At 35.0% G+C, this 26,041-nt stretch overlaps 5 protein-coding genes across 9 annotated transcripts in view; 3 read left to right on the top strand and 2 right to left on the bottom strand.

The window, feature by feature from the left end:
- Positions 1-11,278: 11,278 nt before the first annotated feature.
- LOC101893001 (uncharacterized) lies at positions 11,279-15,167 on the bottom strand. The gene is made up of 2 exons (XM_005177827.4): positions 14,924-15,167; positions 11,279-12,548 (listed from the first exon to the last, which is right to left on the bottom strand). The coding sequence occupies exons 1-2, from the start codon at positions 15,011-15,013 to the stop codon at positions 11,604-11,606; spliced, it is 1,035 nt and encodes a 344-aa protein (XP_005177884.1). The 5' UTR covers positions 15,014-15,167; the 3' UTR covers positions 11,279-11,603.
- Positions 15,168-15,481: 314 nt separating this feature from the next.
- On the top strand, positions 15,482-16,111 carry LOC101892831 (DNA-directed RNA polymerase III subunit RPC9). Its single transcript, XM_005177826.4, has 2 exons — positions 15,482-15,641; positions 15,713-16,111. Exons 1-2 carry the CDS (start codon positions 15,634-15,636, stop codon positions 16,080-16,082), a joined length of 378 nt encoding a protein of 125 aa, XP_005177883.1. The 5' UTR covers positions 15,482-15,633; the 3' UTR covers positions 16,083-16,111.
- LOC101891965 (density-regulated protein homolog) lies at positions 16,101-16,897 on the bottom strand. Its single transcript, XM_005177821.4, has 2 exons — positions 16,688-16,897; positions 16,101-16,622 (listed from the first exon to the last, which is right to left on the bottom strand). Exons 1-2 carry the CDS (start codon positions 16,796-16,798, stop codon positions 16,179-16,181), a joined length of 555 nt encoding a protein of 184 aa, XP_005177878.1. The 5' UTR covers positions 16,799-16,897; the 3' UTR covers positions 16,101-16,178.
- Positions 16,898-18,213: 1,316 nt separating this feature from the next.
- On the top strand, positions 18,214-20,060 carry LOC101891792 (GATOR complex protein NPRL2). Its single transcript, XM_005177820.4, has 5 exons — positions 18,214-18,661; positions 18,722-18,973; positions 19,037-19,157; positions 19,221-19,357; positions 19,419-20,060. The coding sequence occupies exons 1-5, from the start codon at positions 18,551-18,553 to the stop codon at positions 19,971-19,973; spliced, it is 1,176 nt and encodes a 391-aa protein (XP_005177877.1). The 5' UTR covers positions 18,214-18,550; the 3' UTR covers positions 19,974-20,060.
- A 1,976-nt stretch (positions 20,061-22,036) lies between these two features.
- LOC101891160 (uncharacterized) overlaps positions 22,037-26,041 on the top strand; it is a 66,806-nt gene continuing 62,801 nt past the window's right edge. For 2 of the 5 annotated variants that reach the window (XM_059120874.1, XM_005177815.4), the window contains exons 1-2: positions 22,037-22,256; positions 25,180-25,543. The gene's annotated coding sequence lies outside the window, so the exon portion shown is untranslated. The remainder of the gene's footprint in view (positions 22,257-25,179; positions 25,544-26,041) is intronic. The other 3 variants (XM_059120875.1, XM_059120873.1, XM_059120876.1) reach the window with 3 other exon arrangements.

Below are 26,041 nucleotides of genomic sequence, written 5' to 3'. Positions count from 1 at the left end.
CATTACTCAAAAAACCAAATTTAACAAGTAAGCAAAGGCTATAATCGTGCGGGGCTGACCATGTGATACCCTACAACACTATAATATGTTCGAAGTCCCTTATTATCCAAATCCATTTTGGAATATTTCGTTTTTGAAATAATGCCAAAGAGCCCTGCCCAGAGGTAACCCTTAGGTATTTGACCCGGAGAATTTGGCCAATATAGAAGTATTCAAAACAATCGCACACGAAAGTTGTGATCCATTTTATAGCTATATATAATCCAATGGTAATCCAAAATGCCAGACTTCTTCTCTGTCCTCAACTCTCTTCCGATGCGAAATTCCGTGTTACAAAATTAGAAAAATTTAAACTTTTTTAGCCATTCAAACCTCTAAATGCACATCCTAAGAAGAATAGGCTTCAATTCCGACCCTACCCCGTTGCAAAATTTCGTGAGGACTGGACGATAAATGCTACATACATATAATACCCTCAAAACGTAGTGTTGTGGGGGTGTAAAAATTTAGAAAATTTAAAATTCAAAATTGTAAGTCAAATTGAAAAAATCGCATGCGATAAAAAATATGACAAAAATGGAAAAAAATGAAACAAAAGATATAACTTTTTTATTGGTTTATCCCGCGATTTTCTTAGATTTTATCCTTTTTTGGCAAGAGACCATTCCGAATTGATGGGAATTGTGAAAATCGGCCCAGCGGTTCTTGATTTATAAGCAGAATAATTAAGATCAATTCTTTTACTATTTTGCTATATATCCGATTTATTGGCTATTACCATCACTGTAATGGTCAGAAGTGATCTTTTAATGTATTAGTGATTTGGCTGGGGTTGAAACTATTCGCGGTTTAGTGGAATTTTCCTATTTTCTTACATAAAAGTTAGGGTAAATTTTACCCGTTAATTATTGTCCGATGGCCGCTCAAATTGGTAGGTTTCTGCCCAGTCCCAAACTCTAACTCAATGTAAATATTGGTTCATAATTGTGGCCTATAGAGCAAAATCTGTTTTGGTCCATTAAATATCGTGCGATCATCACAATAGGGTTCTATTCTGACCCTAACCCCACCTCCATTTTTAATTTCGTGAGGATCGGTTCATAATTGCGACCTGTAGCTTGATTACAAATTAAAATGGACAGACGGACGGACGGACATACATAGCTAGATCGACTCAGCTCGGCGAGCTAGGAAGACCCATATATACTTTCCTATGAGGGAAACCAATATTTCGAGGTGTTACATAATTTTTGGTCCAATCAAACTTATAATACCCCCAACACATAGTGTTGTAGGGTATAAAAAGCAGTAAGTTCGGTCGAGCCTCCACCCTCCACTATTTGGGCCGAATTAGGAAATTTTCAAAAAAATAAAATCCATTAAAACTTCTGTTAAAATCTTAAAAATTCGGTATTTTCGGGGCTATACGATATTGTGGACCTATGTAGACAATTCTATTTCAGGGGGTAAGGTACTCACAAAAAACTCCCTGTGTGGATTTTCAGACAATTCCATTGAAAAATGTGGCTAAAATCATAAAATTATCGAATATCTGTGCAAAATTTAAGCTCACATTTAAGCTTTATTCGTTTTGACTCTAGCGTGATCACAACAGACGGACGGACGAACAGTGCTAAATCGTCTTAGAATTTTACACTGATCAAGAATATATATACTTTGTTGGGTCTAAAATTATTATTTCGATGAGTTAAAAACGGAATGACGAACTTAATATACCCTCCATACTATGTATGGTGGAGGATATAAACACATTCTGATGAAAAATGTGAAAATAATCATCAAAATACCGAATATTTGGGGGCTGTACCAAAACTGTGACCTACTGTGGATAATGTTCAGACACCGGTGGTAGAACACATTTGGCTTGTTCCCGAACTGCAAGAATGTAAAAGTTTTTACTACGATAACCGATTTCCCTTTATGATGCCGAAAATATTTTCAAAACTTGTAGATTCTTGTAGGTACCGGAACAAAGCAATTATGAACTAAAAATACCGAATTTTAAACGAAATCCAAAGAAATTGTGAACTAAATAGTTAAAATACCAAATATCTTGAGGGCCGTTATATGGATGCTATAGGACCTATTAGTACAATGTTGTGCCACAAGAAAATGTGCTAAAATGATAAAGAAAATCTTAAAGTCGGGCAGTGCCGACTTTATGATACCCTACACCACTTTGCATAACAATTAAAAGTTTTTATGGGAGAATTCAATCATACACGCTATGATTACAATTATAATTTAAAGTTCAAAGAACTAAATATGCCGAAGCATTTGTATCTTTTAAATTCGGACTTGTACTGTCTATTTGGTGCAAAATTAATTTGAAATCAGATAAAGATATATATAGGAGCTATATCCAAATCTGAAACGATCTCGATAAAATTTAGCAAAGGTATTTCTGAGCTGCATTTGATATATTTCCCCAAATATTGTAGTTACAGAGTGCATATTACGGCTGCGAAGGACAAAAATAACAATTCGGATGAACAATATAAATGGGAGCTATAGCTATATCTGAACCGATTTCGATCAAATTTGGCATACTTATTTTCAGGCCTAATTTGGTTGTTGGTGTAAAATTCTATACTATTCGGGCTGATATTACACGTTTGGTGCACAATAAAATGCAAATCGGACGAAGATATATATGGGAGCTATATCTAAATTTTGACCGATTATCTCCAATTTCAATAGGGTTCGTCCTTGGGCCAAACAAATGTTGTTTGGAAAATTTCATCTCAATCGGATAATAAATGTGACCTGCATTTTGTTCACAAGAATACATGGACAGACGGACGGACGGACAGATGGACTGTCATGTATAAATAAACTCAGAAAGTGATTTTATGGAGATCCTCAAAATTAACTATGGGTCTATCTCGCGTCCTTCTCCATGTTAGAAACAAATGCACAAAGACGTAATACCCTTACCACTATGTTGTGTAGGGTATAAAAAATTTTGATTACACAATTGAATCCAATCGACACGCCTGAGAAGAGATTTAAGGACAGGGAAGAGTTCTAGCATCTTGGATGACCATTGGATTATAATTAGTTGTAAAATGGAACAGCAAATTTCAAAAGCTAAATCTTCCAAATGGATTTGGACATAAGGAAGCTTCTAACATATTGTAGTGTTGTAGGGTATCACATGATCGGCCCCGCACGACCATAGCCTTTGCTTACTTGTTATTTGTACGATTGGTTATGATCTGAGTGTATATATCTGTATCTGTTGGCAAATCGACTCCTCTTGTTAAACGAATTTTCGTTAACTGAAAGTCATAAAAAAATTTCGTGGGAAAACTTTCTCCTCATAAAATAGTCAGTCACACCTACATTTATTTTTAAAACTTCCATCAAAGAAAAATATTTGAACCCTCCGATTTATCCGGAGATTACTTATAAATTTGATATTTGTTCGACATGAACTAGCATAGATGAAAGTGTCTTGTTAGAGTCTAGTTAACTATTTAAATACTCTTCAATTTTTCTCTGCAAAGCTCACACATTTCAAAAGTATTCAATTTTAAATATCAAATGGCAAAAATTTATCTTGCAAACCTTTCAGTGCGAGAATAATTGCCCATTTACCCATTAAAAGTGTTCATTTACAGAAATTCTTTTAAAATTTCCCCCCTTTTATTTAGATTACATTACAAAGTCGGATAATTTTTCTGTGTCGCAACAATGAAGAAACTTTTACTTATTTCCTTCGTTATACTCTTATTCAAATTTTCCATGAAAGTCTTAAAATACATCCCTTGGGCAAAACTTATTCTTACCTGTTACGGAGAAGGGAAATAAATAACCGTTCACCCTGTGCGGGGGACAAAAGAAAATACTTGCTCCTGTTTGTCGGTATTTTGTTTATTCACAGCTTAAACAAAGTTCATACTTTTACTTGGCCAAAGAAAAAGAACAACTCAAGTTGTTTTTTTCTTTTTTGTGGCTGTGCTGTTGCGAAGCTATAGCTGTGACCATAACTACCGAACTATGTCATCATAAGACTTCCGATGAACTTGCCAAAAGTGGCAAGTTAATCATTTGACAGAAAGTTTTAAAACTTTTGACGAGCAACACTACGAACACAACAACAGTGTTGTCGTGGACGAAAAAGATTTGTGTTTTCAGTCAACTTTGACGTTTTATGGCCAAAAGGAAAACTTTGACTTTGAAAGCTTGTGGTTATTTGTGTTTATAATTAAAAACTGTCAGTGTTTGAAAGGAATGCTAAACAAGTAGAATATACCGACTAATCTTTGTTTGGCAGATATTAACTATTTTTCCAGCTAATTTAATAGTTTAACTTTGACATTTTAAATTCGAGGATTAAGTTTGAAATGGGTACATTCAGCAAAACAATACATTGACATCGGGAACTATACATGTGTGTATTTAGTTTTTATTAGGAATTTATGGGGACTTTCACATACAAAATTTAAAAAATATTATAAATACCCTCCACCATTTGAAACAATTCCGGTAAATAATGTCGATAAAATCACCAAAATACCGAATAAAGGTTTTCAATACCAAAAGTCCTGCAGGCCAAAGACATATCTGAGTAAAATTTTATCAACCTAATTTAATTCGTTCGGCAGCTAGAGCGATTTCCACAGAAGGACGGACATCGCTAAATCGACATAGAATTGTATGCTGATTAGGAATATACACTGGTTGCCAAAACTAAAGCAACTGAAATGACAAGAAGAATGAATGCCCTGTAACTTTTTTTAAAAATTAAGAAAATTAAAAAGTTTTTCTTGTTTTTAATTAGGTACACTTTTTAAATACCTAAAACAAAAAACCAAAATTCATTTTTATATAAAAAATAATGTATGCTAAAGTCAATTAACCCGATTTTGGCTTGACCAAAACAAAAGCAACTCTGTTGTACATTCATATGACCGCTGCAATTTCAGTTGTTTTTACTGTTATATTTATGGCTTTTTGCTTCCTTCGGCAATTTCGCTTGTCATAAATCCTTTTTGAGAATTTTTTAAAACAGTATGTGTTTTTCTTTTCCTCTTTAAAGTACTGCCCAAAAAAAATTAAAAATGGCTAGAAGCAAATACAGTACAAGAATAAAACAGCAAATTATCACTGACTATGAAAACAACATATCACAGAAAATATTTTCCGAGAAATATTTCATAAATATTTCTGTGATTTCATCAATATTTCGGTTTTATGAAACTGATCAGTAGTAACAGTCAATAACGGATGAAAAACTTCAGCCCGTACTGATAAACAAATTGTGAGAGAAATAAAAAAAACAACCGTTTAAGAGTTCAACTGAATTGGTGAGAGAGCAATCATTGGATATAAGCTCGGGATCAAAGTAGTGGTAGCTGGTCTGCATGCCCGTAAGCCATCAAAAAAGCCATTTATATCTGGAAAAATCAGAACGGCTTTCGGAAACGGTAATATTAAGAGGAATCCAGCTCAATGGAAAAACATTATTTCTGGGATGAGGCTACGTTTAATATTAAAAGCTCAGACGTGAAAAAATTTACGGTGAGAATACCAAAAAATGAAAGACTCAAGCCGAAGTGCTGCAAAAGTACAGTGAAGCATGATGGAGGGTCAAAAATGGCGTGGCGCTGTGTTTCTTTCTGTGGACTTGGACCTATCTATAAAGGAAGTTATCTTGTTTACAAAGATGTGTTGGATTTCACGTTGTTCCCTTACGCTGAACAAAATATTCGGCTCATTTGGGTATTTCAGCATGACAATGATCCCAAACTTGCATCAAAACTTGTCAAATATTGGTTGCGGGAGTCAAAAATCGATGTTTTGTTATGGCCGGCACAATCACCTAACCTAAACTCCATAGAAAACCGTTGGAGTATTGTAGACAGGAAGATCAAGCGAGATTCGGAAACAAATAAGCACAACATTTTCCAAAGAATTCGGGATACCCACGGAAGGCATACCCAAGGATCAAATTGAGCGGGTTATAATAGGTGTAGGTGTGCAGCTGCTATCAAAAATAATGGATGGTATCGACTACTAGCCAAAATTTAATTATTTTAAAATAAAAAATCAAAAAGTTTCTTTAGTTTTGACCAAGCAAAAATTAGGTCATTTCAGTTTTCCATATATTATTTTTGGTTCAAAATTATTTTTGTATTTTTATTTTTAGTTTCTTAAAAGTAAATTAAAGACTTCATTTAAAACAGGAAAAATAATTACGTTTTGTTTATTTTTGTAAAAGTTACAGGACATTTATTGTCTTTGCGATTTTAGTTGCTTTAGTTTTGGCCACCAGTGTATATATTTGTGAGGTGTTAACAACGGAATCACAAACTTAATAAACCCTTTACAACCGTACAAAAGCATTTTGGTGAGAATTTTTCCGGAAAAAAAATATTCGTGATGGAATTCAAGCGTGATAGTGTGATTTCCTTATATTTGGCTGGAAAACCACATGTGGCTATCGTTAGAGAACTCCAGCACTAAAATGTAAATAAATCTTTTGTGTCTCGTACCATCGCTCGTTACCGTGATAAGAAGGAAGTGGACGGAAGAAAACAGCTACATAAGCAGAAATGGTTCGAAAAGTAAAGAAGCGACTTGATCGAAATCCGCGTCGCAGTGGCCGAGCTGAACATATCGCAATATTCCAATCGGCAAATATTGAAAAACGAGCTCGGGGTAAAGCCATTGAACTACCAAAAAGTGCAAGAACTTACACCGCAACAGAAAGAAAATAGACTCAGAAGAGCTATAGAGTTGCTTCGCTTGGCCGAAAGTGGTGAACTGCCGAATTTGGTTTTCTCCGATGAGAAAACATTCGTTGTCCAGCAGTTTGTAAACAAAATGATCGTGTTTACTTGCCAAAGAGGTCAGCTGAAAATGTGTACCTTCGGTTGGCCATCAGAACTCAAGCGCCGGTCATGGTGATGTTGTGGGCCGCTATAACAGCCGATGCATCAGAATAAATGCCGAATATTATCGCGAAAAAGCTTTGTACACGCAAACATTTTGGCCGCAGACCTTGGACATTCCAACAGGACACAGCACAATCGGCACGCGCCATCCAAGAATGGTTACAAAATGAGGTTGCTCGATTCATTTCCAGCGCACAATGGCCACCAAAATCTCCGGATACCAATCCGTTGGACTATTGTGTCTGGAGTATTTTGGAAAGCAAGGTTGGCACTAAAAAATACCAAAGTGTCGATCACCTCAAGCAAACGCTTTACAAAGAATGGGCCTAAAATACCGCAGAGCAACATTTGGGCAGCGTGTGATTGGCCGTTTGAAGGCAATAATTCGTGTCAAAGCTGACCAATTCGAACAAATGTTAACTAATTCTAAAAGTTGATGCTATTTCCGAAATTTTTTGCTTCCATTCAATAAAATTTAAAAATTATGGCATTTGACTTTGTTGCAGTTTTTTTATCCTATCCTAGATACAGTTTACAGTAATATGTTGAAGTATCCATTACGAACTTCAAATACGAAATTTGAAACAATTCCAGTCTATAATGTTTGTAATACCAAACAAAGTACGGAATATTGGAAGGTACCGTTATATAGGAGCTATACGATGACGTGGACAGGCGGACATCGTTAGATTATCTTAGAAATTTACGCTGATCCAGAATATATATACTTTGTGGGGTCTATTATGAATATTTCGAGGAGTTACAAACGGAATGATAGAGCTAATATATCCTCCATAGAATGGTGGAGGGTATACAAATGGCATTAGGTTCGGCCGAATTTTTTACGCCCTGAATAAATTCTGATTAAAAGTTCAGTCTCATGAAAATCTATATTTAGGACATTTAAGATCTTAATATAATAATTTATATAAAATTTTAATAATTATATAATACCTCGACCTACATTGAAAAAAATCATTAAAATATTGACATCTGGAGTCGATCGATCTGGTTCATTTTCATACCTAATTCAAAATTTGGCATAAATATACAATTTGCCTAGTTTTTCCAAACCGGATGCTCCTTTTGCTTTCCAAGAAAGGTCTATCTAAATCGGACAATGCAACCCATAATTTACCTATAAAAATATATGCAGATAGACGGACTGAGGGACTGTCATTTATCAATCGAAAGTGATCAGGAGATCACCAAATGTAACTATTGGTATTCGTCGTTTGCTTTTACTGGTTATAAACAAATGTAGAAAGGCATAATACAATACACCATAGTGTAGCATAAAAATTATAATTGTTTCGTCGATGTTGCATTTTCTATGGCACTAGACCAAAAACTAGAACAATTACAAATTTCCGAAAAAGTTTGTATCCACAAATTTTAACTAACATACGAAACACTTTTTTTCCTCTGTTTCGAATTTGTTTATGATTTGGCCGGACAATGTGAACATAATTGCAATATGAAAGTTTTGGTGTAGCACTTACATTCTATGTTACATTAAAACTTTTGTCCATAGAGACGAGGATGATTTTTTTTTTTTTTTTTTTTTTGTAGAGATTGCAATTTAATTAATCTTCAAATGTATTTAAGAAATGAAAGCCAAGTGGAACAAACTTTGGCGACTAGAATCAATTTATGAGTCACAATTTTCGTCTAATTAATTAATAAATTAGATTAAGTCATTTATAGTTCATATCTTAGCCCAATAACGAACCGTTTTTAAATTGGGTGATAGCCGGTTCAGATTTGAATATACTTGTCGTACACATTTAGTACGATTTCAAGGTGAATTTTAGTGCACAGAATTGAAGAATTCTAGATGGTAAAATATGGAGATGAAGATATGACAAATATGGCCTAAAAAGCTACCAAATTTTGATCATGCGGTCAAGATCCGACTAGAATAAATGATATTTGGTACAAGAGATCACATACAGCCTAGAAAAGTCCCTTCAAATACATATATGTTCTATACGACTTCTAAGTTCTTCTATTCTAAATTCTGTACAACCTAAACGCACTATTACTGGTTTTATTTTCATTAATAATAGTTATCTGCTATATTTAACATGACTTTTAAAAAGAAGTTCGAAATAATTTTCGTGATTTTCAAAAAAAAAATACAAATCATTCTCCTATCCAACACTGCGTATGCAGCAAACATCCAACTTCGACTGAAGAAATAATAATAGAATTCTACTCATATTTGAGAAAAATGCAGTCTGCATTAAGTAGTAGAAAATAGTGGGAATATAAACAGAGAATAGCATATGCGCAGTTGAAACACAAATATAAGCAACAAGTTGTATTTGAAAAATTGAATAATATTTAACGTAGGATGTATTGTAAGATTGCAGATAATAATGTTTGGTATCTTGAAACGGTATCGTCATAATAAATATCTGGTGTTATTGAGCCAACCACCAAAGTTTTTAAAATAAAGTCACAAATTTGAGCGCACTAAAAGACCGAGTAGATTACTTTGATCGACCATTCCGGTACCATATAAAATACAAAGCTGTTTATATCATCAACCATACGGAGGACGTATATTATTTGATTATACCCTCAGCCATATGGGTAAAGAGTGTATACAGGGTGAGTTAAAAAAACTGCAACAAAGTCAAACGTCATAATTTTTACATTTTTTTTAATTTTTTTTTGAAAGAAAGCAAAACATGTCGGAAATAGCATCAAATTTTAGAATAAGATTGGATTTGTTCGGATTTATGGCACGAATTATGTGAAGGTCATAATATGGCCAATGAAACCGTCACACGCTTCCCGAATGTTGCATTCCCGGCGAAGCGCTTAACTGAAGTGATCGAAACTTTGGTATTTTTTAGTACCAACCTTGTTTTCCAAAATATTCCAGACACAATAGTCCAACGGATTGGTATCCGGAGATTTTGGTGGCCATCATGGGCTGAAAATGAAGCGAGGAACCTCATTTTGTAACCATTCTTGGTTGGCGCGTGCTGAGTGCGATGGTGCTGAGTCCTGTTGAAATGTCCAAGGTCTGCGTCCAAAATGTTTGCGTGCCCAATGCTTTAATACACCCTCCAGAATATTTTCGCGATGATATTCGGCATTTATTCTGATGCCACGGCCGATTAATACGAGCGACCATCGGCTGTTATGGCGGTCCACATAATCACAATGGCCGGCGCTTGAGTTCTGGTAGCCAACCGAATGTGCACATTTTAAGCTGACCTCTTTGGCGAGTAAACACGATCATTTTGTTTGTTTACAAACTGCTGGACAACGAATGTTTTCTCATCGAAGAAAACCAAAATCAGCAGTTCACCATGTTCGACCAAGCGAGACAACTCTTTAGCTCATTTAAGTCTATTTTCTTTCTGTTGCGGTGTAAGTTCTTGCATTTTTTTGAATTTCAATGTCATTACCTCGAGTTCATTTTTCAATATTTGCGATATGTTCAGCCCACGAGCCTTTTCGGGCTCTGCGACGCGGGTTTCGATCAAGTCGCTTCTTTACTTTTCGAATCATTTCTTCCGTCCACTTCCATGACGTCGGGCTATCACGGTAACGAGGGATGATACGAGATACAAAAGATTTATTTACATTTAGCCACTTGTGGTTTTCCAGCCAAATATAGATAAATCACACTATCACGCTTGAATTCCATCACGAGTAACTTTTTTTCTGGAAAATTTCCACCAAAATGCTTTTGTACGCTTTGAAACAATATAATGAGCTGTCACTGGAATAATTTTAACAGCTGTCGGACGAGTGACTTAGCAATGACAGCAGTCTGTAGTTGGTTGCAGTTTTTTCATCTCACCCTGTATGTCGATGTTAAGACAAAGACAATTTCGCTACATTCAGACATTTATCCAAACGTTTCGATCACACATCTGTAATTTTTGGCTTTGTGGTCATAGTCAGTGGTCGGAAGTTGATTGATTTACCAATCACTAGCAATATTAGTTATCATATCTCCTGTCCCAAGAAGACCAATTGATAGCTTTATACTTTACATAACATTCTAAAAAAATCTCTGACTTTGTCAAACGCTCCTGAGGACTCTTCAGCTACATAGATTGTCATTTTACAAATCATAGTTCTTATTTGTAAATTTTACCATCCTTAAGCATTTCCTATAAATCCGAAATGTTTAGAATATAATAGAAGCTCTCGAGTTAAGTGGTTGCCATTACTGTATCTCTCCAACATATTCAATTCTTCCATATTTTTTTTATTTATGTAAATATATCACTAGTTATTATTGTACGACGTTGACAAACTCCTAGTACCACCGCTTGTCTGTTATACCATGACAATATCTAAAAACAGCAAAGGAAAACAGGAAAAGGTTTCAAATTACAAAATATATATGTACGTATATTTTTCTCATTATGTTTTCTTCTTTTAGTTTTCATTGGAATGTTGATATCTTACTCGTTAACATATTATTTGTACAATTGTTTGGTTCAGATAAATCACATAAATAATAACATAAAATCTACAAATAAACAAAGATGATATCATTGGGGAGTATTATTTTTATCTTCATTTAAAATACAATTTCAGTCGTCCAATTAGAATAGGAAGTTGTGAGAATAAACAATAAATAGGAAACAAAAAAATATAATAATAATAATAATTTAATATGTATATAATTGTCTTGTAGTAAATGGTTTACAAGTGGTCTTTGGATTTAGCAGTACCGTACATCAGTACTTTGGCGTAGACATTTTTACAGCCCGATTTTTTAGGATCAATTGTGGCAACAATTTCGTCAAAATGTTGTGGACCTAGTTTTAAGCCACTCATTTCAGCTTCTCTGCTTATGCAATCTTTAAGTTCATTTTCTCCAAATGCATTAAACTTAATAACATGGGTTTCCGTTACTGTATCCAAAAGTTTGTTTTGTTCAGTATATTTTTCGGGTGTCAGCATTGTATTTAGACTAAATAAATAAAATATAACAATACGTTTTTGCTGTTTTTCAATCGCTTCTCTGACAAGTTGATTAATAATCGATACAGCTTCGTAATCTCCAGGCCATAAATTCTCTATAACCAATAGATTTTGTCCACAATCCGAGAGGTTGTCAATCAACAAACTTAATCGACGGATTTTTTCAGTTTTGTCTTCCACATAGGCGTTCCAAGCATAACTGTGAACATTTTCCTGCCAGGGAAAATTCTCCATCATGGCGCGCATAAACAAACTTTTGCCCACTCCCACTGGACCTACCAATGCAATGGCATTTAAATCGCTTTCATTTCGTAGAGCAACATCGATTTGTTGTAGAGATTTTTCCTGATTTAAAATGCCATATTGTTTGATACGTTCGAATAAAGCTGCAGTGTCCAGAGCCTGTTTTTGATCACAATAATTTTGTTTCCCATGAATAATTTGAGTATATTGATTCCGATAGTTTTTAAGAAATTCCTTTAGTATTTGTTTTGTATTGGAATTGTTCTGCGTATAATAGTGACCCATCAAGAGAGCAATTGTGAATGAAAACAGGCCAATGAATACAAGAATGCGTTTACATTTACTAACATTTTTATTAGTCGTCGGTGTTGTATCATCGGCCAGACGGCGCAGCCGCTTCCGTCTGTGAGTTTTCTTTGGCTGTAAATATAAGATAAAAGGTTTAAACGAATGTGCAATAATTTCATAAGGGAGTTATCAGATGATATATATTGATTTCTATAAAATGGACAGTCTGGACCAAAACAGAACTTATTGTCATATCCACTTTAACATTGAATGATTTTGTTTTTACAACTTTTCTTTTCTTATACAATATAAACTTGATACCATAGATATTACATCTAAAGAAACACAGTTAAAAGCCAAATTATTTCCCCTTAGAATCTTCTTTAGAATCAGAATGATCGGCTGAAGAAGTGTAATCTATAGAGCTATGATGAGTGCACTTCAGAGAAGCTATGCACAAGGCGAAATCTTGTATTAATTGGTATGCTTACAAGGATAACTTCAAAAAGTATGAAACTGAAGTCAAGAAGGACCATACATGGTAGAGGTTAGATTTAGGATATTCACATAAGGTAGGTGGCGACATTATTGAGATCAAAACATTAAATTATGCTCTATAAACTCGATCGTAATTTATGGTTGAAGAACGTCACTTCTTCAGTAACAAGTAGTAATTGGGACCCTGTCTACAAAAGTATATGATTTAATCTGTTAAAGCCGATACTTCACGAAATCCTTTTGTCTCCCTTTTTAAGCACAATCCAAGTAATTAAGGTCTGCATTGCAAAAATAATATTGTTTCAGGACCGAGACAAAGACAACAACAACATCTCCTTCGACCAATTAATTCTTTATGGATGGATCATCCTTATATCGTGAATATAACACTTCCATCTATGAAGTCATATCTTGATATGAATGGATTTCACTAAATTTGACGGAGGTTCTTGTTGTTGTAGCTCCTCATACTGCTGTGTTCGTCCTTATTCCTCTCAATCGGTTTCTGCTACTAAATCCAGTCTCAAAAAGTCTGCAACCTGCACGGGTTGGGTCCACAACATTACTGGAGTTAGGTGAATAGGTTTAGCTGAGCAGCGAAATAGGTGCAACATGTCGTGTGGACGTGTGCCACAAGCTAAGCAGGAATTGAGGTGGCAGCACCATCCGATTCTTAACTGAGCCAAAACTACTAGGGTTTGTCTGGCCAGCTCACGCTCTTCACCTGCGATGGGAGGGTGATGGTTTCCTAGTATTCACTCTATATCTTCCATGACTTCTGAGACCGCGTTAGAGGGAATACTATTCAGTCCCGCTTGATAGGCCTGTTGATGCTCTCTCTTATACCTCTGTACCTCTCTCTCTAGATCATGAAGGTTTCTCCTTCCATACCTGGGCGAAGGTTCCCTATCCACCAGATGGTGATTCGGGTGGCTCTGTCTGTAACACCCAAGCAGGTATTGCATTGAAAGCATTTTATTATGCTTACGGAGGCATTTTTAATTGCTGTAAGAGAACTCAAAAACGTAGCAAGGTTGGTACATAAGGTACATGAAGTTAGAGGGAAATGTATATGGGAGATATATCTAAATATAAGCCGATCCTGGCAATGTTTGGGAAAGGAATCTCTAGGTTGTGGGGGCACCAGACATAACCATCAATGTGTCATCTTCTCAAAGATGTGTGTGGAAGCTACATCTAAATCATCAATTTCTTCTTTTCTAACGGTACAAGTGTAAAGTATAAACAGAAGTCTGTGGTTGGTGAATTGGTAAATGCTATCCTTCCTATCCTATTAGAGCTGATATTGCGTACGAAGATAAATATTTATGGGAAGAGATATTCTCAGCAGTTTCAGGATTCGTATTTAGGGCAAACAAATTAGCTGTCCAACATCTGTATTGCGACATGAACTTTGTTCACAAAAATGCATAATTTGACTTATAATAAAGTCATACTATGCAAAATCATCAGAAGAAATCACGGATCGATCTTGTACTACCTTGTACCACAGTCTGATGAAGGGCATTAAAAGAAGTCTGTTGGAGGAGATTTTATAAATTACGATATTTTTAAAAAAAGTCTCCAAGAGGTATTAATGACCCATTTTTAAGCTGATCCGCTGAGAGGCTCTAAACATGACTTTACTTTTGTTCCGAGTTAACGTTTCTGCTGGCAAATCTGAAATTCACACATTTTTGGTCATTGGCAGAGGTGTTTAAGGGTTAAAACATACAAATTAATATGGAGGTTATGTATGCCATGATTTCTAGGACCTTAAACAATAACAAAGAATTAATAAAATCTATTAAAGTAGAAAATGAAAGCAAGACGCGAAGTACTAAATCTTCCAACTCTTAGGTCTATGGGACCCTGTAACAATTTCGCCCAGTTAAAAAATCAGTTTGCATCTTTTTTACATTTGCAACCCCTGGGACTTAAGGGTAATTACGCTACTTAAAAAGAACTCCATCGTCTTTCGCTGCTTTCAAGCAAATATTCAAACCTACCTCATTGTCTCGGCAAGCCTTTGCTGCGTTTGTGGTGTTTAAATCAGTCTCTTCCGGGCTTTCAGTCTTAATTTCTTGATCTATTTCCATCGTTAATCGAAAAATAAGTAATTTATACAATTTTGGGTTAATTTATAACAAAAATTGCAACAATTTTTATTGAAAAACGGAGAAAACGAAAATTTGCACAATATTCCTGGACGATAAGCAATGGCGCGTATGTCAACGTTGCCAATTGTTTGGTATTTATTGTTTACAGTTACTGAACACAATGTGGCAATAAATCAGAGTATGATGCCATGTGGTTCAAAGTAATTTTGTACGGTATTTAAATTGGAAACGATAACACATTTGTTATTATATGTTTGTAAAACAAAAAGGTGGTCAAACAAACATTACTGAAGATAAAACTATTTTTGTTGGTATATTAAATTTCTGAAAATGATCCCAAAGTGTTCCATCATTATAAATTGGAATAATAATTTGACCACATTTGATGTGGCTCTCATATTGCCATTTCATATGCCGGCACAAACATAACGTTGCCACTTTCTACGAAAAACCTTTTCAGTGTTTCATTCCATTTCGTTTTCATTTTATATGAAACATTGATTCACGTTTCCACTTATTGGAACTCATTACAAATACATTTTGTAAACAAACCTGATCTTCCCGAAGTGTTGTTCCAAGACATTTGATTTTTAATCAAAATGGAAATGTATGTATGCTAAAAATACAAAGAAATCAAATCTATATTTACCGCAATTCATAACCCCCCTTTTCTTGCAGTGTCAATCCATGTTTCTCGGTGCTGTCAAACTTTGAGGTTTTGGAATCTCTCAAAAACATTAAGGACACCAAAAAGAAATATGGTCTTCGTAATTTGGCCACAATCACCTACGAAACTTTGCAATATTTGGAGGAATCACCCTGCAAACATCAAAACCGGGATGTCATTTGTGCTTTCATCAAAGATATGCAGCCCTACAAATTGACCACTAACGAGCTACTGATGATGGTTAATGACCCACCCTCAAGTGCTTTACACATTCAGCTGCTAATTGAAGATAGCGAGGAACGTTTAACCGAGGATCAAGTTAATGAAATTATAGAAATAACCAAAAAACATTTTCCCGGACCACCGGCTGAATCAAGCTGATAATAAACACAAAATATGTTCTATAAAAACTGGTTGTTTTACTTTTTTTATTCAAAAATGCCCTTTTGCGAAGTCTTGCTAATATCTATTGAAATATTAACGTTTCTGGTCACCCAAATCTTCAATGAAGTCAGGGTCAATCTCAGCCCACTTTTCTGGTATCACATCAAACAAATCATCCTTGACATCACCTTGGATGACGATTTCATCGTCACCGGTAACGGAAGAACCACAAGCGAATTTTGTGCCGAAATATTTTGCAGCCACCTTTAAGTCAATGTCGAATGTGCTGAGACCAGTGACCACGGTGACGGACTTCTTTTTGCCACGGGGCGCACGAGAGACTGTGATTCTCTTGTTGACCTCTTCCTTCTTTTTGATTTTCATCAAACCTTTGCCACCACGTTTTTGACGTCTTTTGTCGTCGTCAGCACCATCACCGCCTTCTTCTTCCTCCAACTTGACACGTTCAAATTCTGTGGGTAAATTCTTCTCCAGCCAAGCTTTGCATTTCTCGTATTCTGGATAATATTCACAATACTAAAAAAGGAAGAAACTCATAATGAATGCATATAGGAGACAGTATGGCCTTGGGTTGGTCTTACTTCAATTGGCATAGAACAGTTACCACAATAGTGGACAATGATTGGATAGTTGACTCCCTCACGGGGGCCAAGTTTGAGGCGTTCAGCTACGGGATTAACAGTTTCTGTCATTTTTTTCTACTATTAATTTAATTTTCTATTTCTATGTGCCTATATGCAATGCAAATTTCCCATGCAAAAAACCTAGTTCAAAAGCAACTATTTTGCATAAGGGACGAATGAAACCATTTCCACCTTTTTCGTTCATCTAGTTCCATTGGTTCACATGGTTCCTTAGTTTATTTCGCGAAAGAAACGATAGATCCAAGGTGTATTTAATAAGGTGTAATGGCCAATAATATGGTGTTGGATTTATTTCCATTTTTGTAAGCAAATATGTTTGTTTAAATTGCAAATTTTGTTTTGCAAAATATTGTTGATGCAAATTTTAAAAATTTCATTTTTATAAGAGATCCAGATTCTTTGTTTTTATTCTATATGTTTTCTGTGGCTACAAATTATGTCTGCAGATTTAAGCTGGGAATACATAAAGCGCTTATTTGGCTGGCTTAAGTCAACGAAGAAAAGAAGAAGTGAACAGATATTGCAGATGTACAAGCCCCGTTGTTTTCGTGCCAGCATGAAACCATTACAGTTTTCAAACTTAAAAAATCGGTAAATAATGTCGCTAAATCATCAAAATACGGAATATCGAACTTCAAATACAAAATTTGAATCAATTCCGGTTATTAATGACGCTAAAATCATCAAAATACCGAATATCGGGAGGTACCGTTACCGGACCAACTGGCCTATTTTCAATACCAAAAGTCCTGCAGACATAATATACATTTGAGTAGAAATTTACCAATCTACTTCGTTTCGTTCGGAAGCTAGAGTAATTTCCACAGACGGATAGACGGACATCGCCAAATCGACATAGAATTTTATGCTCATCAAGAATATATATACTTTGTGGGGCCTAAAATGTATATTTCGAGGTGTTACAAACTGAATGACAGACTTAATATACCCTCAGTACTATGGTGGAGAGTATAAAAATGCCCTGGAATCGTATTTGGGACTATGTAAATCATATCTGTTGCTCATCTCCGCGGTTTTCCGCCATATTTTTGCGATTTCAGAATTAATATATATCTGTAATATTTTAATGCATTTTTTGCATGTCGTCCACCATCGTCGTCGACCTGATCGAGACAATAGGAGCCAATATGTATTTTGTCCAATCTTTATAGTTTTATATCTTTGATTAATGTTTTGATTTATAAATTCGCTGCTGATTGGTTACACATTTGCTCTGTTCCAGAATCTGCAAGAATCTACAATTTTTTGCAATTTTTTGGATATCATAAAGGGAAAATCGGTTATCGTAGTAAAAACTTTTACATTCTTGCAGTTCTGGAACAGACCAATGATAAGCCGCCGCTGAAATATTGTATACTTGTTCCGCGGCTCATATAATGAATGTTTGCAGCTGATTGTTTTGTACTCATGTCTCATTCGTAAACATTTACGCATTACACTCATTCGTAAACAACACAGGTTCTTGGAGATTATCGTTTTGTTGGGAACGTTTTTCATTTTGGTGTCACGCAAATGGACATACGGGACATGTATCGACGTAATTTGTCCAGGAAGACATTTAAAAAACTTATATAGAAATTCCAGGATACTGGAGACTTCACCAATATTAAAAAATTGAAAATTAGGTCAAATCGGAGGCCTCGATCGTGTTAGTGGCCCCCAACACGATTGTAAGCCCCTTATCGCCCTTAATCAAATTTCAGTAGAAAAATTGGTGACCTGTAGAGCTTGGAAAAGTCCAAATTTCTAAATTTTCTATTCTAATGTTAAGAAAATAAAATGCAATCGAGTGGTAAGCAGTATTTTGAAGGTTGCGGCAAGGAGGGACAAATACGATGCATATTTCTTAGTGAATTCCATGCAACAGCCGGATCGAAAATAAGCTGCCAGGTATGAAAACTTCCCAGCTACTTTAGAATTCTTACTAAAACATGTCCTTACTTGAAATAGGTCCCTCCCGACTACGTTCAGAAGGATGTCTTTGATGCCATAAGCGTTTACATCATACCAAAGCCTCATTTGCAGAAATGTATTCTCACGGTGAATGCTATGGATATCAAAATAGTTGGCTATCCCGTTGGCATAGAGGATCAACAGAAATATGCACGAAATGCATTTCTATTCAATTTATGTTTTGTTTGTGACTCGTGGGCAAGATCTGTACAATATGAGCCAGTTGTCAAGAAATTATCTGAATATTTGGTAGGTAGTTGAGAACTTGTGGTTTCAGTTAATTAGAAATTAAATAAATTCCTAACATTTTAGATAATGATGGAAGAAGAGAGTTGTTTTCTATCCAAGGAGGGCGACAATAAATTGAAATTAATGAAGATTTTCGAGACTGTTATCAACGATTTGAACAAGAAGAAAGTGACAACTATTGTGGGTGAGTTGTAGTAATGTGTACATTCATTCTGTCTTTGCGATTTTTAAATTTATCCTTTTCCAGAGGGCGATACGACAATTTATTTAAAAATTGTAACACACAAACCAGACCCACCTGTTGTTAAAGATCACATGGTGCCTTTGTTGCTGGTGGATTATCAAAATACGCCTCTGGAAAATTGGGATTTAACAACACAACAGGTAGGATTTGGAAAAAGAAACCAATTTACAATAAAAATTTATAAAAATCATCATTTTGCAGATACTACCCTATATAAATGGCATTAATCACATTGCTCGTATTGCTGCTGAGGCAGATGTGGAGACGAATCTAGTAAAATCTTGTGTCCAAAATTTAGTGTATTATGGAGTAGTACAACTCTTGCCAATTTTGAAATATTCTAATGTTTATATGACACAAAATCTCAAAAGTCTCATACAAAATCCATCACTGACCAATGCTTGTCGGAAGTATGTTGCCCTTAAACCGGACAAAGTTAAACCCACAATACAGAAAATCTTCCAGTTTTATGCTTCAATGACTCATGGTGTAACATTGCGAGTCATATGTCAACGTCTATGTCCACAAAATCATAATATCGATGAAAGAAAATTGGTTATATTTGGTTTACAGCATAAATTTATACGTTGTATTCACAAGTATCCAGTATTTACGGGTTCAGTGCCTTCGGGCCGACAAAAAATGTATACTGGACTATCAAATTTCGATGAAATTTGTTGCAAGACCGGTTTGTCGCCATCTAGCATAGAGAAAGACATCGATAAGGATACAAATGTTACTGTTATTTGGAAATAAAGTTATATTTTTTAAGGTAAAAAAATATTTTCGTTAACATCATTTTAAGTTTTGACAAAAATTATTATGAACATAGTATAATTATTTTTGTTGTAAGAAGAACAATTAAAACAGTCCACTGAAAATCTGTATAAAACAGAAATTAAAACCTACATTAAAATTTGTTTAGACTTTTATTAAGAACTTTTTAAACATTGCAGATTTAAGATCAAAATTGGAATCGATCCACTTTTAATGTTACAATGCTGCAGTTGAGTCAACATGAGTCGTCGACTCTGTTGGGAACTACAAGTTCAGAAAATTTCTATCGACTCTCCGAACGTCAGACCGATAGGGAATAGCTTAGAGTTCATCGCTATATATTTACCAAATTTAGATCGAATTTGGTCGTATACTTCTGGTACCTCCCCCGTAGAAGCTCGGAATATTAAATGACCATATCTCATATTCACTCCCTCTGGATCAGATGTGAAGGTCCAGTCGTTCAGTTACTTTACCAATAAGGGGTTAAATGTCCGTCCGTATGTGGAAATCACTCTAGCTTCCGATCGAAATGAATTAGGTTGATAAAATTTTACTCAGATGCGTTTTAGGTCTGCAGGACTTTTGGTATTAAAAATGGGCTATATAGGTTCTCATATAGCTGTTCCTTCACATATTTGGTATTTTGATGATTTTTGTCACCGTTTTCACTGGAATTGTTTAAAAATTTAGAATTTAAAGTTTGTATTGGGTAAAACCTCCTATGACAGAACATTTCCTGAACATATCCACACCTTCCTATAGCCCTCATACGACGGTACCTGCCAACATTCTGTATTTTGATGATATTAACCATACTTTTTTACAGGATGTTCTAAAACTTGGTTTTTGCAGTTCGTAATAAGAACCCCTTCTATGGCAAATAATTGGCTGTAAAGGCGTGAACCTTGAAAGGTGTGGATATTCGGTATTTTTAGAATTATGTCGGAATTTTTAAACGATTTGCAAGTTACTTACAAATGGTTGAGGAAGAGTTTTGCCCCATTCCCACGACACCATGCAATGTTTTAACGAAATCAGTATCGGAAGTTTCTTTTCTAGTTTCAGCATCAAAAATATTCGGAATGAAATGTTTTTTTACATAAAAATGATCCTTCCAAAATGGTAGGCTTTTGCTCTGTCCTTAACCTTAATGTCATGCAATTTTCCTATTGTAATCCCTCGGTTGGTCTATTGTTGTAGCCTATAGAGTGGCTGCAAAATCAGGAAAAGTAAGTTTATCGTTCATTTCAATCTTTAAATATTTTCCAATCATTTTCAAATCTATTGTGACCCTAGCCTTGACCTCAAATGGAATTTCTTAAGTGAAGTGGGAAATTTCTGTCCATAATTCTGGCCATAAGAGTAATTACAATTTAATTTAAGTAATCAATTTAAATTTTTATTAAAGTATAGCTCCCATTTACTAGTTTTATCCGATTTCAAGTTTAAACTACCCTATATCCGTAATACATATTTAATAACGATCCCATTTGACACGATTTTCTTCACACAAAAATGTCAAATATAAAAATATATTTCATACGGGTTGCTTTGCAAAATATGCATTGTGGTGTAGGGTATCATATAGTCGGCCTACTCGATTTTTGTCCCTTTTATACTGAATTTCACATATTCTACCACCCATGTTCATCGACCCTTCCTAGTGTACACACATTCATATAAATTCAAGTTTAATTACTTAAAACATTAAATTGATCGAATGTTTCTGATCGTTCGTATACCCCAATTGTTTAATTCAATCAATGGATATAAACATTGAACAACAACAAATTGAATTTCAATTTGTGACATTTACCATGTTCGTCAAAAGTAAATTGGAAAACTAATAACAGAGAGTAATACCGTTCCCCATAACATTGGTCAGTATGATCACCACTCAATTGCTATTATATTTTCAATGGCATTTGCTCAACGGCTCGCTCTAATGTCCAATGTTTTGAGACATCTCTGAGCAAATAAAGTAGCTCTCCAACAAATTTATGATGTTTCCAAGTGCTAAAGTGATTTTATGGTACTCAGTCGTTAGTCTTCTTGTAACGTTCGGTCTGGAAACATGTGTTCGGTTAGTTAAACGGAAACCAACAACGATCGTTCGTCTGTGCCTGCAAAGGAAAAAACATATGAAGAATAGTTAGTGGCCGGTTTTTTTTTGTTTTGTACATTTTTTGTTGAACAAAAGAGAGAGAAAACAAAAGTAATCACATTGAAAACCAAACCACAACAACACGAAATATTTATGTATGTATTTGCAGAGAGTATCTGTGTGAATGTTGTCTGTGGATGCGGGTGTGTTATGAAAACAAAATGTAAATTTTGAAAAAAAAATTGTATAAGAGTGGCTGGGCTAGATCTTGCAATGAAGACATGATCAAAAAGAGTTCTTACAATTTGTAGCATTACTTCGTCAATAACAACAACAGTTACTTGCTTGCTTGCTTGCTTTACTCACAATAACAATAGACACGAAGCAGTAAACAAAAGAATCAACAACACCAATTAACACATACGCATCCTTAAGTATTGGTGTTAGTGATAAAACGAACAACAGAGACGTCGAGAAATGACATGCCTCACTTTGTACGTGCCAGAGGAGTATCTGCTGCTGCTGGCTGAGTGCCACTTTGATATTGTGAATCATCTGTTGAAAACAGAATACAAAATGACGAAAAATAACACGAAAGGAAAATACAAAAATATTAAAAGCAATACGTCTGTCTAGTGTGTGAATGAAATGTTGAAAAGGAAATTTGATAATACCAAGTCGAATAATTGATACCCTTCCAAATGGAGATGATTCAATGCATTGATATTCAATAAATATCAAAGGATTTACTACTCAAAACTATGTGCGCGTAATCGATGTTGTAGATCAATAAAATATTCGCCATATTTAAAAATGTTTAACAATTATCACGTCGGACATATTTGTTGATGTTAATATCATACGCTTGATTGACAGCATTGTTGACAATTAAGCGGCTCTCGTAGCATAGAGAAATATATAAAGTAAATGTTTGTTGGGGAATGTAAAGAATAACTTGTTAAGTTAGGATGTCCAAAAAAGAGTCGATCTTATTTTAAAGCGCATAATAAGGGCCCAGACGGAAACGCGTCACAGTTGAAGTAGGCATAGCTGGATCCTTATCTTTAGTGGTTCCAATTGAAACTATAAAAAATTGTTACTCACCATGTAAAGCAACCAAATGCAATACCCAATTAAAGTGGCGGCGCCCTACGTCAACGCTATCACTCTTACCTGAAATTCGTTTGGAAACTATTGCATTATGCCTATAATTGCACCGTCAGCGTCAAGCTTAATTGATCCATGAAGCTTGTTTTAAGAAAAACGAATTGCCAGCAACTGTTTGAAAATTGGGTGTATATGTTCGAATTATTAACAATAGTACATGAATTATATCTTGGAAATTTAAGACGCGTGTCCATTGGATTGAAAAAGCTAAAGATTATTATGTAGAAGAATTATTTTTATACAATCAGCTATATGGCTACGTAGGATATACAGGGCGATATAAAAGAAAATCCAACGAAATCAAACGCCATAATTTTTTTATATTTTTGAAATTTTATTGAATGAAGGCAAAAGCATGTCGGAAATAGCATTCAATTTGAGAATAAGTTTAGATTTGTTCGAATTGGTCACCTTTGGCATGAATTATGGCTTTCAAACGGCCAAAAAACCGCCATACGCTGCTCGAATGTTGCTTTGCTGTATTTAGGCCAATTCCCGGCGAAGTGTTTGCCTGAGGTGATTGAAACTGTGGTATTTTTAGTGCCAACCTTGATTTCCAAAATAATCCGTACACAATAGTTCAACGGATTGGTATTCGGAGATTTTGGTGGCCATCGTGCGCCGGAAATGAAGTGAGGAACCTCATTTTGTAACCATTCTTGGGTGGAGCGTGCTGAGTGCGATGGAGCTGAGTCCTGTTGGAATGTCCAAGGTCTGCTGCCAAAATGTTTGCGTGCTTAATGCTTTAATACACCCTCCAGAATATTTTCGTGAAATAATTCGGCATTTATTCTGATGCCACGGTCGATTAATACGAGCGGAGAGCGATCATTAGCTGTTATGGCGGCACACACCATTACCATGGCCGGCGCTTGAGTTCAGGTGGCCAACCAAAGATGCACATTATCATTATGTTTACAAACTGCTGGACAACGAATGTTTTCTCATCGGAGAAAACCAAATTTAGCTATTTTCTTTCAGTTGCGGTGTAAGTTCTTGTACTTTTTGGAATTTCAATGGCTTTAACCCGAGCTCATTTTTCAATATTTGCCGAATGGAATATTGCGATATGTTCACCTCACGAGCCATTTTTGGCCACTGCAACGCGGGTTTCTATCAAAGCGCTTCTTTAGTTTTCGAACCATTTCTGCTGATGTTGCTGTTTTCTTCCGTCAACTTCCTCGACGTCGGGCTACGCTACCAGTATCAGGGTAACGAGCTATGGTACGAGACACAAAATATTTATTCACATTTAAATACTGGAGTGCTCTAACGATAGCCACTTGTGGTTTTTCAGCCAAATATAAAGAAATCACACCATCACGCTCGAATTCTATCACGAATAACTTTTTTTCTGGAAATGCTTCTGCACGCTTATAAACAATATAATGAGCTGTCACAGAAATAATTTTAACAGCTGTCGGACGAGTGGCTTAGAAATGACAGCAGTCTAAAGTTGGTTGCATATTTTTCATCTAACCCTATATATTTGAAAAAAAAAACGACATAGACTATATCGATCATCATTTCTCAACTGGCTATTTTTTAATCTATTTTTTTTAGAAAGTGTGACTAAAATGGTCAAAATACCGAATATGGGGTGATGCAATTAGTATAATATTCCCCTACTAGGATAGTACCTTTTCAGGCACAAACAATTTTTTGGATCAGATTTTGGACTTAATGGATTTTTTTCAAAAATTGCTCTCAGTGGTTTGAACAATCTTTTCAAAGCAATTTCCCTACAAAATCAACTCGACATCAAGATCTTTAATGATAACGATTGTGGTCTAAATCTATTGATGAATCCATGCGAACATCGTTCATTTGTGAGGGGTATAAAGAAATATTAAAATATAAAAACAAACAAAAAACTAATTGATAAAAAATGCTTTCTTTTTTTTTAAATAGGGAAACTTTTCGGCAAATAAATTGATTCTTCTTTCACGAAATAAGTGAAGTAAAGTGAAGAAAAGAATTGACAGCATACTAAATGATGTTGTCTGTCAGAGAAAATATGTATATATGTATGAATATCTCCCACAAATCACAACTATTAGCACGCTTTTGAAAAAAAAAATGTATTTTATTTTCGAAAGTTAAGATTCGTGCAAAGCTGTGAAAAAAATAAAAAAAAAAACAAACGAGTGGAAAGTGCGTTTAAACATTCAAGAAGTAGACAACAATTTTGGGTGAATGAACAATAAAAAAAAACTACAAGTCGCAGCCATAAAAACAACACTTGTTCCGTTGAAACCTACAAAAGGAAAACGAGGTAATTAAACAATATAAGTATACATTTCTTTTGGCTTTTATTAGAAGTAAGATTTTTTTGGATACAGTTTTTTTTGGAATTATTCTCTTAAACCATGAAAAGATGTCTCCTGACCTTTGTTTGTTTCACTTTTAAAGAAATTTGTTTATGCTTTTTGGGTTAGTTGTGCATTGTGGATATTTTTCTTTTTTAATACCAAAAATTTTCCGTTGTTGTAAACTTTTTTGGAAGACAATGACACGGAAGATGGTTTTGATTTTGAAAAGTAGTCATGGTTTGTGTGCATTTATATTTCAGCGTTTCAAAATCGCTATCAACTCAATAAGTCTTAGCACTTCAGCGTAGCGATTAGACTGTAGAAACTTATAATTTTACTTTGCATGAATTTCTACATAATGCAAATTGTGATCATTTCACAAAATTAACGGGACGCTTTTCATTGAAGAATAAGGAGATTTAAAGAATTAAACAAGTTAAACTAGTAAAAAAGCAGCTAAG

This window comes from Musca domestica, unplaced genomic scaffold (genome assembly GCF_030504385.1).
Source record: "Musca domestica strain aabys unplaced genomic scaffold, Musca_domestica.polishedcontigs.V.1.1 18, whole genome shotgun sequence".
Classification (NCBI taxonomy): domain Eukaryota; kingdom Metazoa; phylum Arthropoda; class Insecta; order Diptera; family Muscidae; genus Musca; species Musca domestica.
Note: the sequence above shows the minus strand (reverse complement) of the source record. Positions and strands in the feature narration are given on the sequence as shown.

What these genes read in the sequence shown, in the direction of transcription:
- LOC101893001 (XM_005177827.4), bottom strand. Translation starts at nt 15,013, where the DNA reads ATGGAAATAGATCAAGAAATTAAGACTGAAAGCCCGGAAGAGACTGAT. An exon ending in AGGCTTGCCGAGACAATGAG is followed by an intron (nt 12,549 to 14,923) that starts GTAGGTTTGAAT and finishes TTATATTTACAG; the next exon opens with CCAAAGAAAACTCACAGACG.
- LOC101891965 (XM_005177821.4), bottom strand. Translation starts at nt 16,798, where the DNA reads ATGACAGAAACTGTTAATCCCGTAGCTGAACGCCTCAAACTTGGCCCC. An exon ending in ACTGTTCTATGCCAATTGAA is followed by an intron (nt 16,623 to 16,687) that starts GTAAGACCAACC and finishes TTCCTTTTTTAG; the next exon opens with TATTGTGAATATTATCCAGA.
- LOC101891792 (XM_005177820.4), top strand. Translation starts at nt 18,551, where the DNA reads ATGCAATCGAGTGGTAAGCAGTATTTTGAAGGTTGCGGCAAGGAGGGA. An exon ending in AGAAATTATCTGAATATTTG is followed by an intron (nt 18,974 to 19,036) that starts GTAGGTAGTTGA and finishes CTAACATTTTAG; the next exon opens with ATAATGATGGAAGAAGAGAG. An exon ending in GGGATTTAACAACACAACAG is followed by an intron (nt 19,358 to 19,418) that starts GTAGGATTTGGA and finishes ATCATTTTGCAG; the next exon opens with ATACTACCCTATATAAATGG.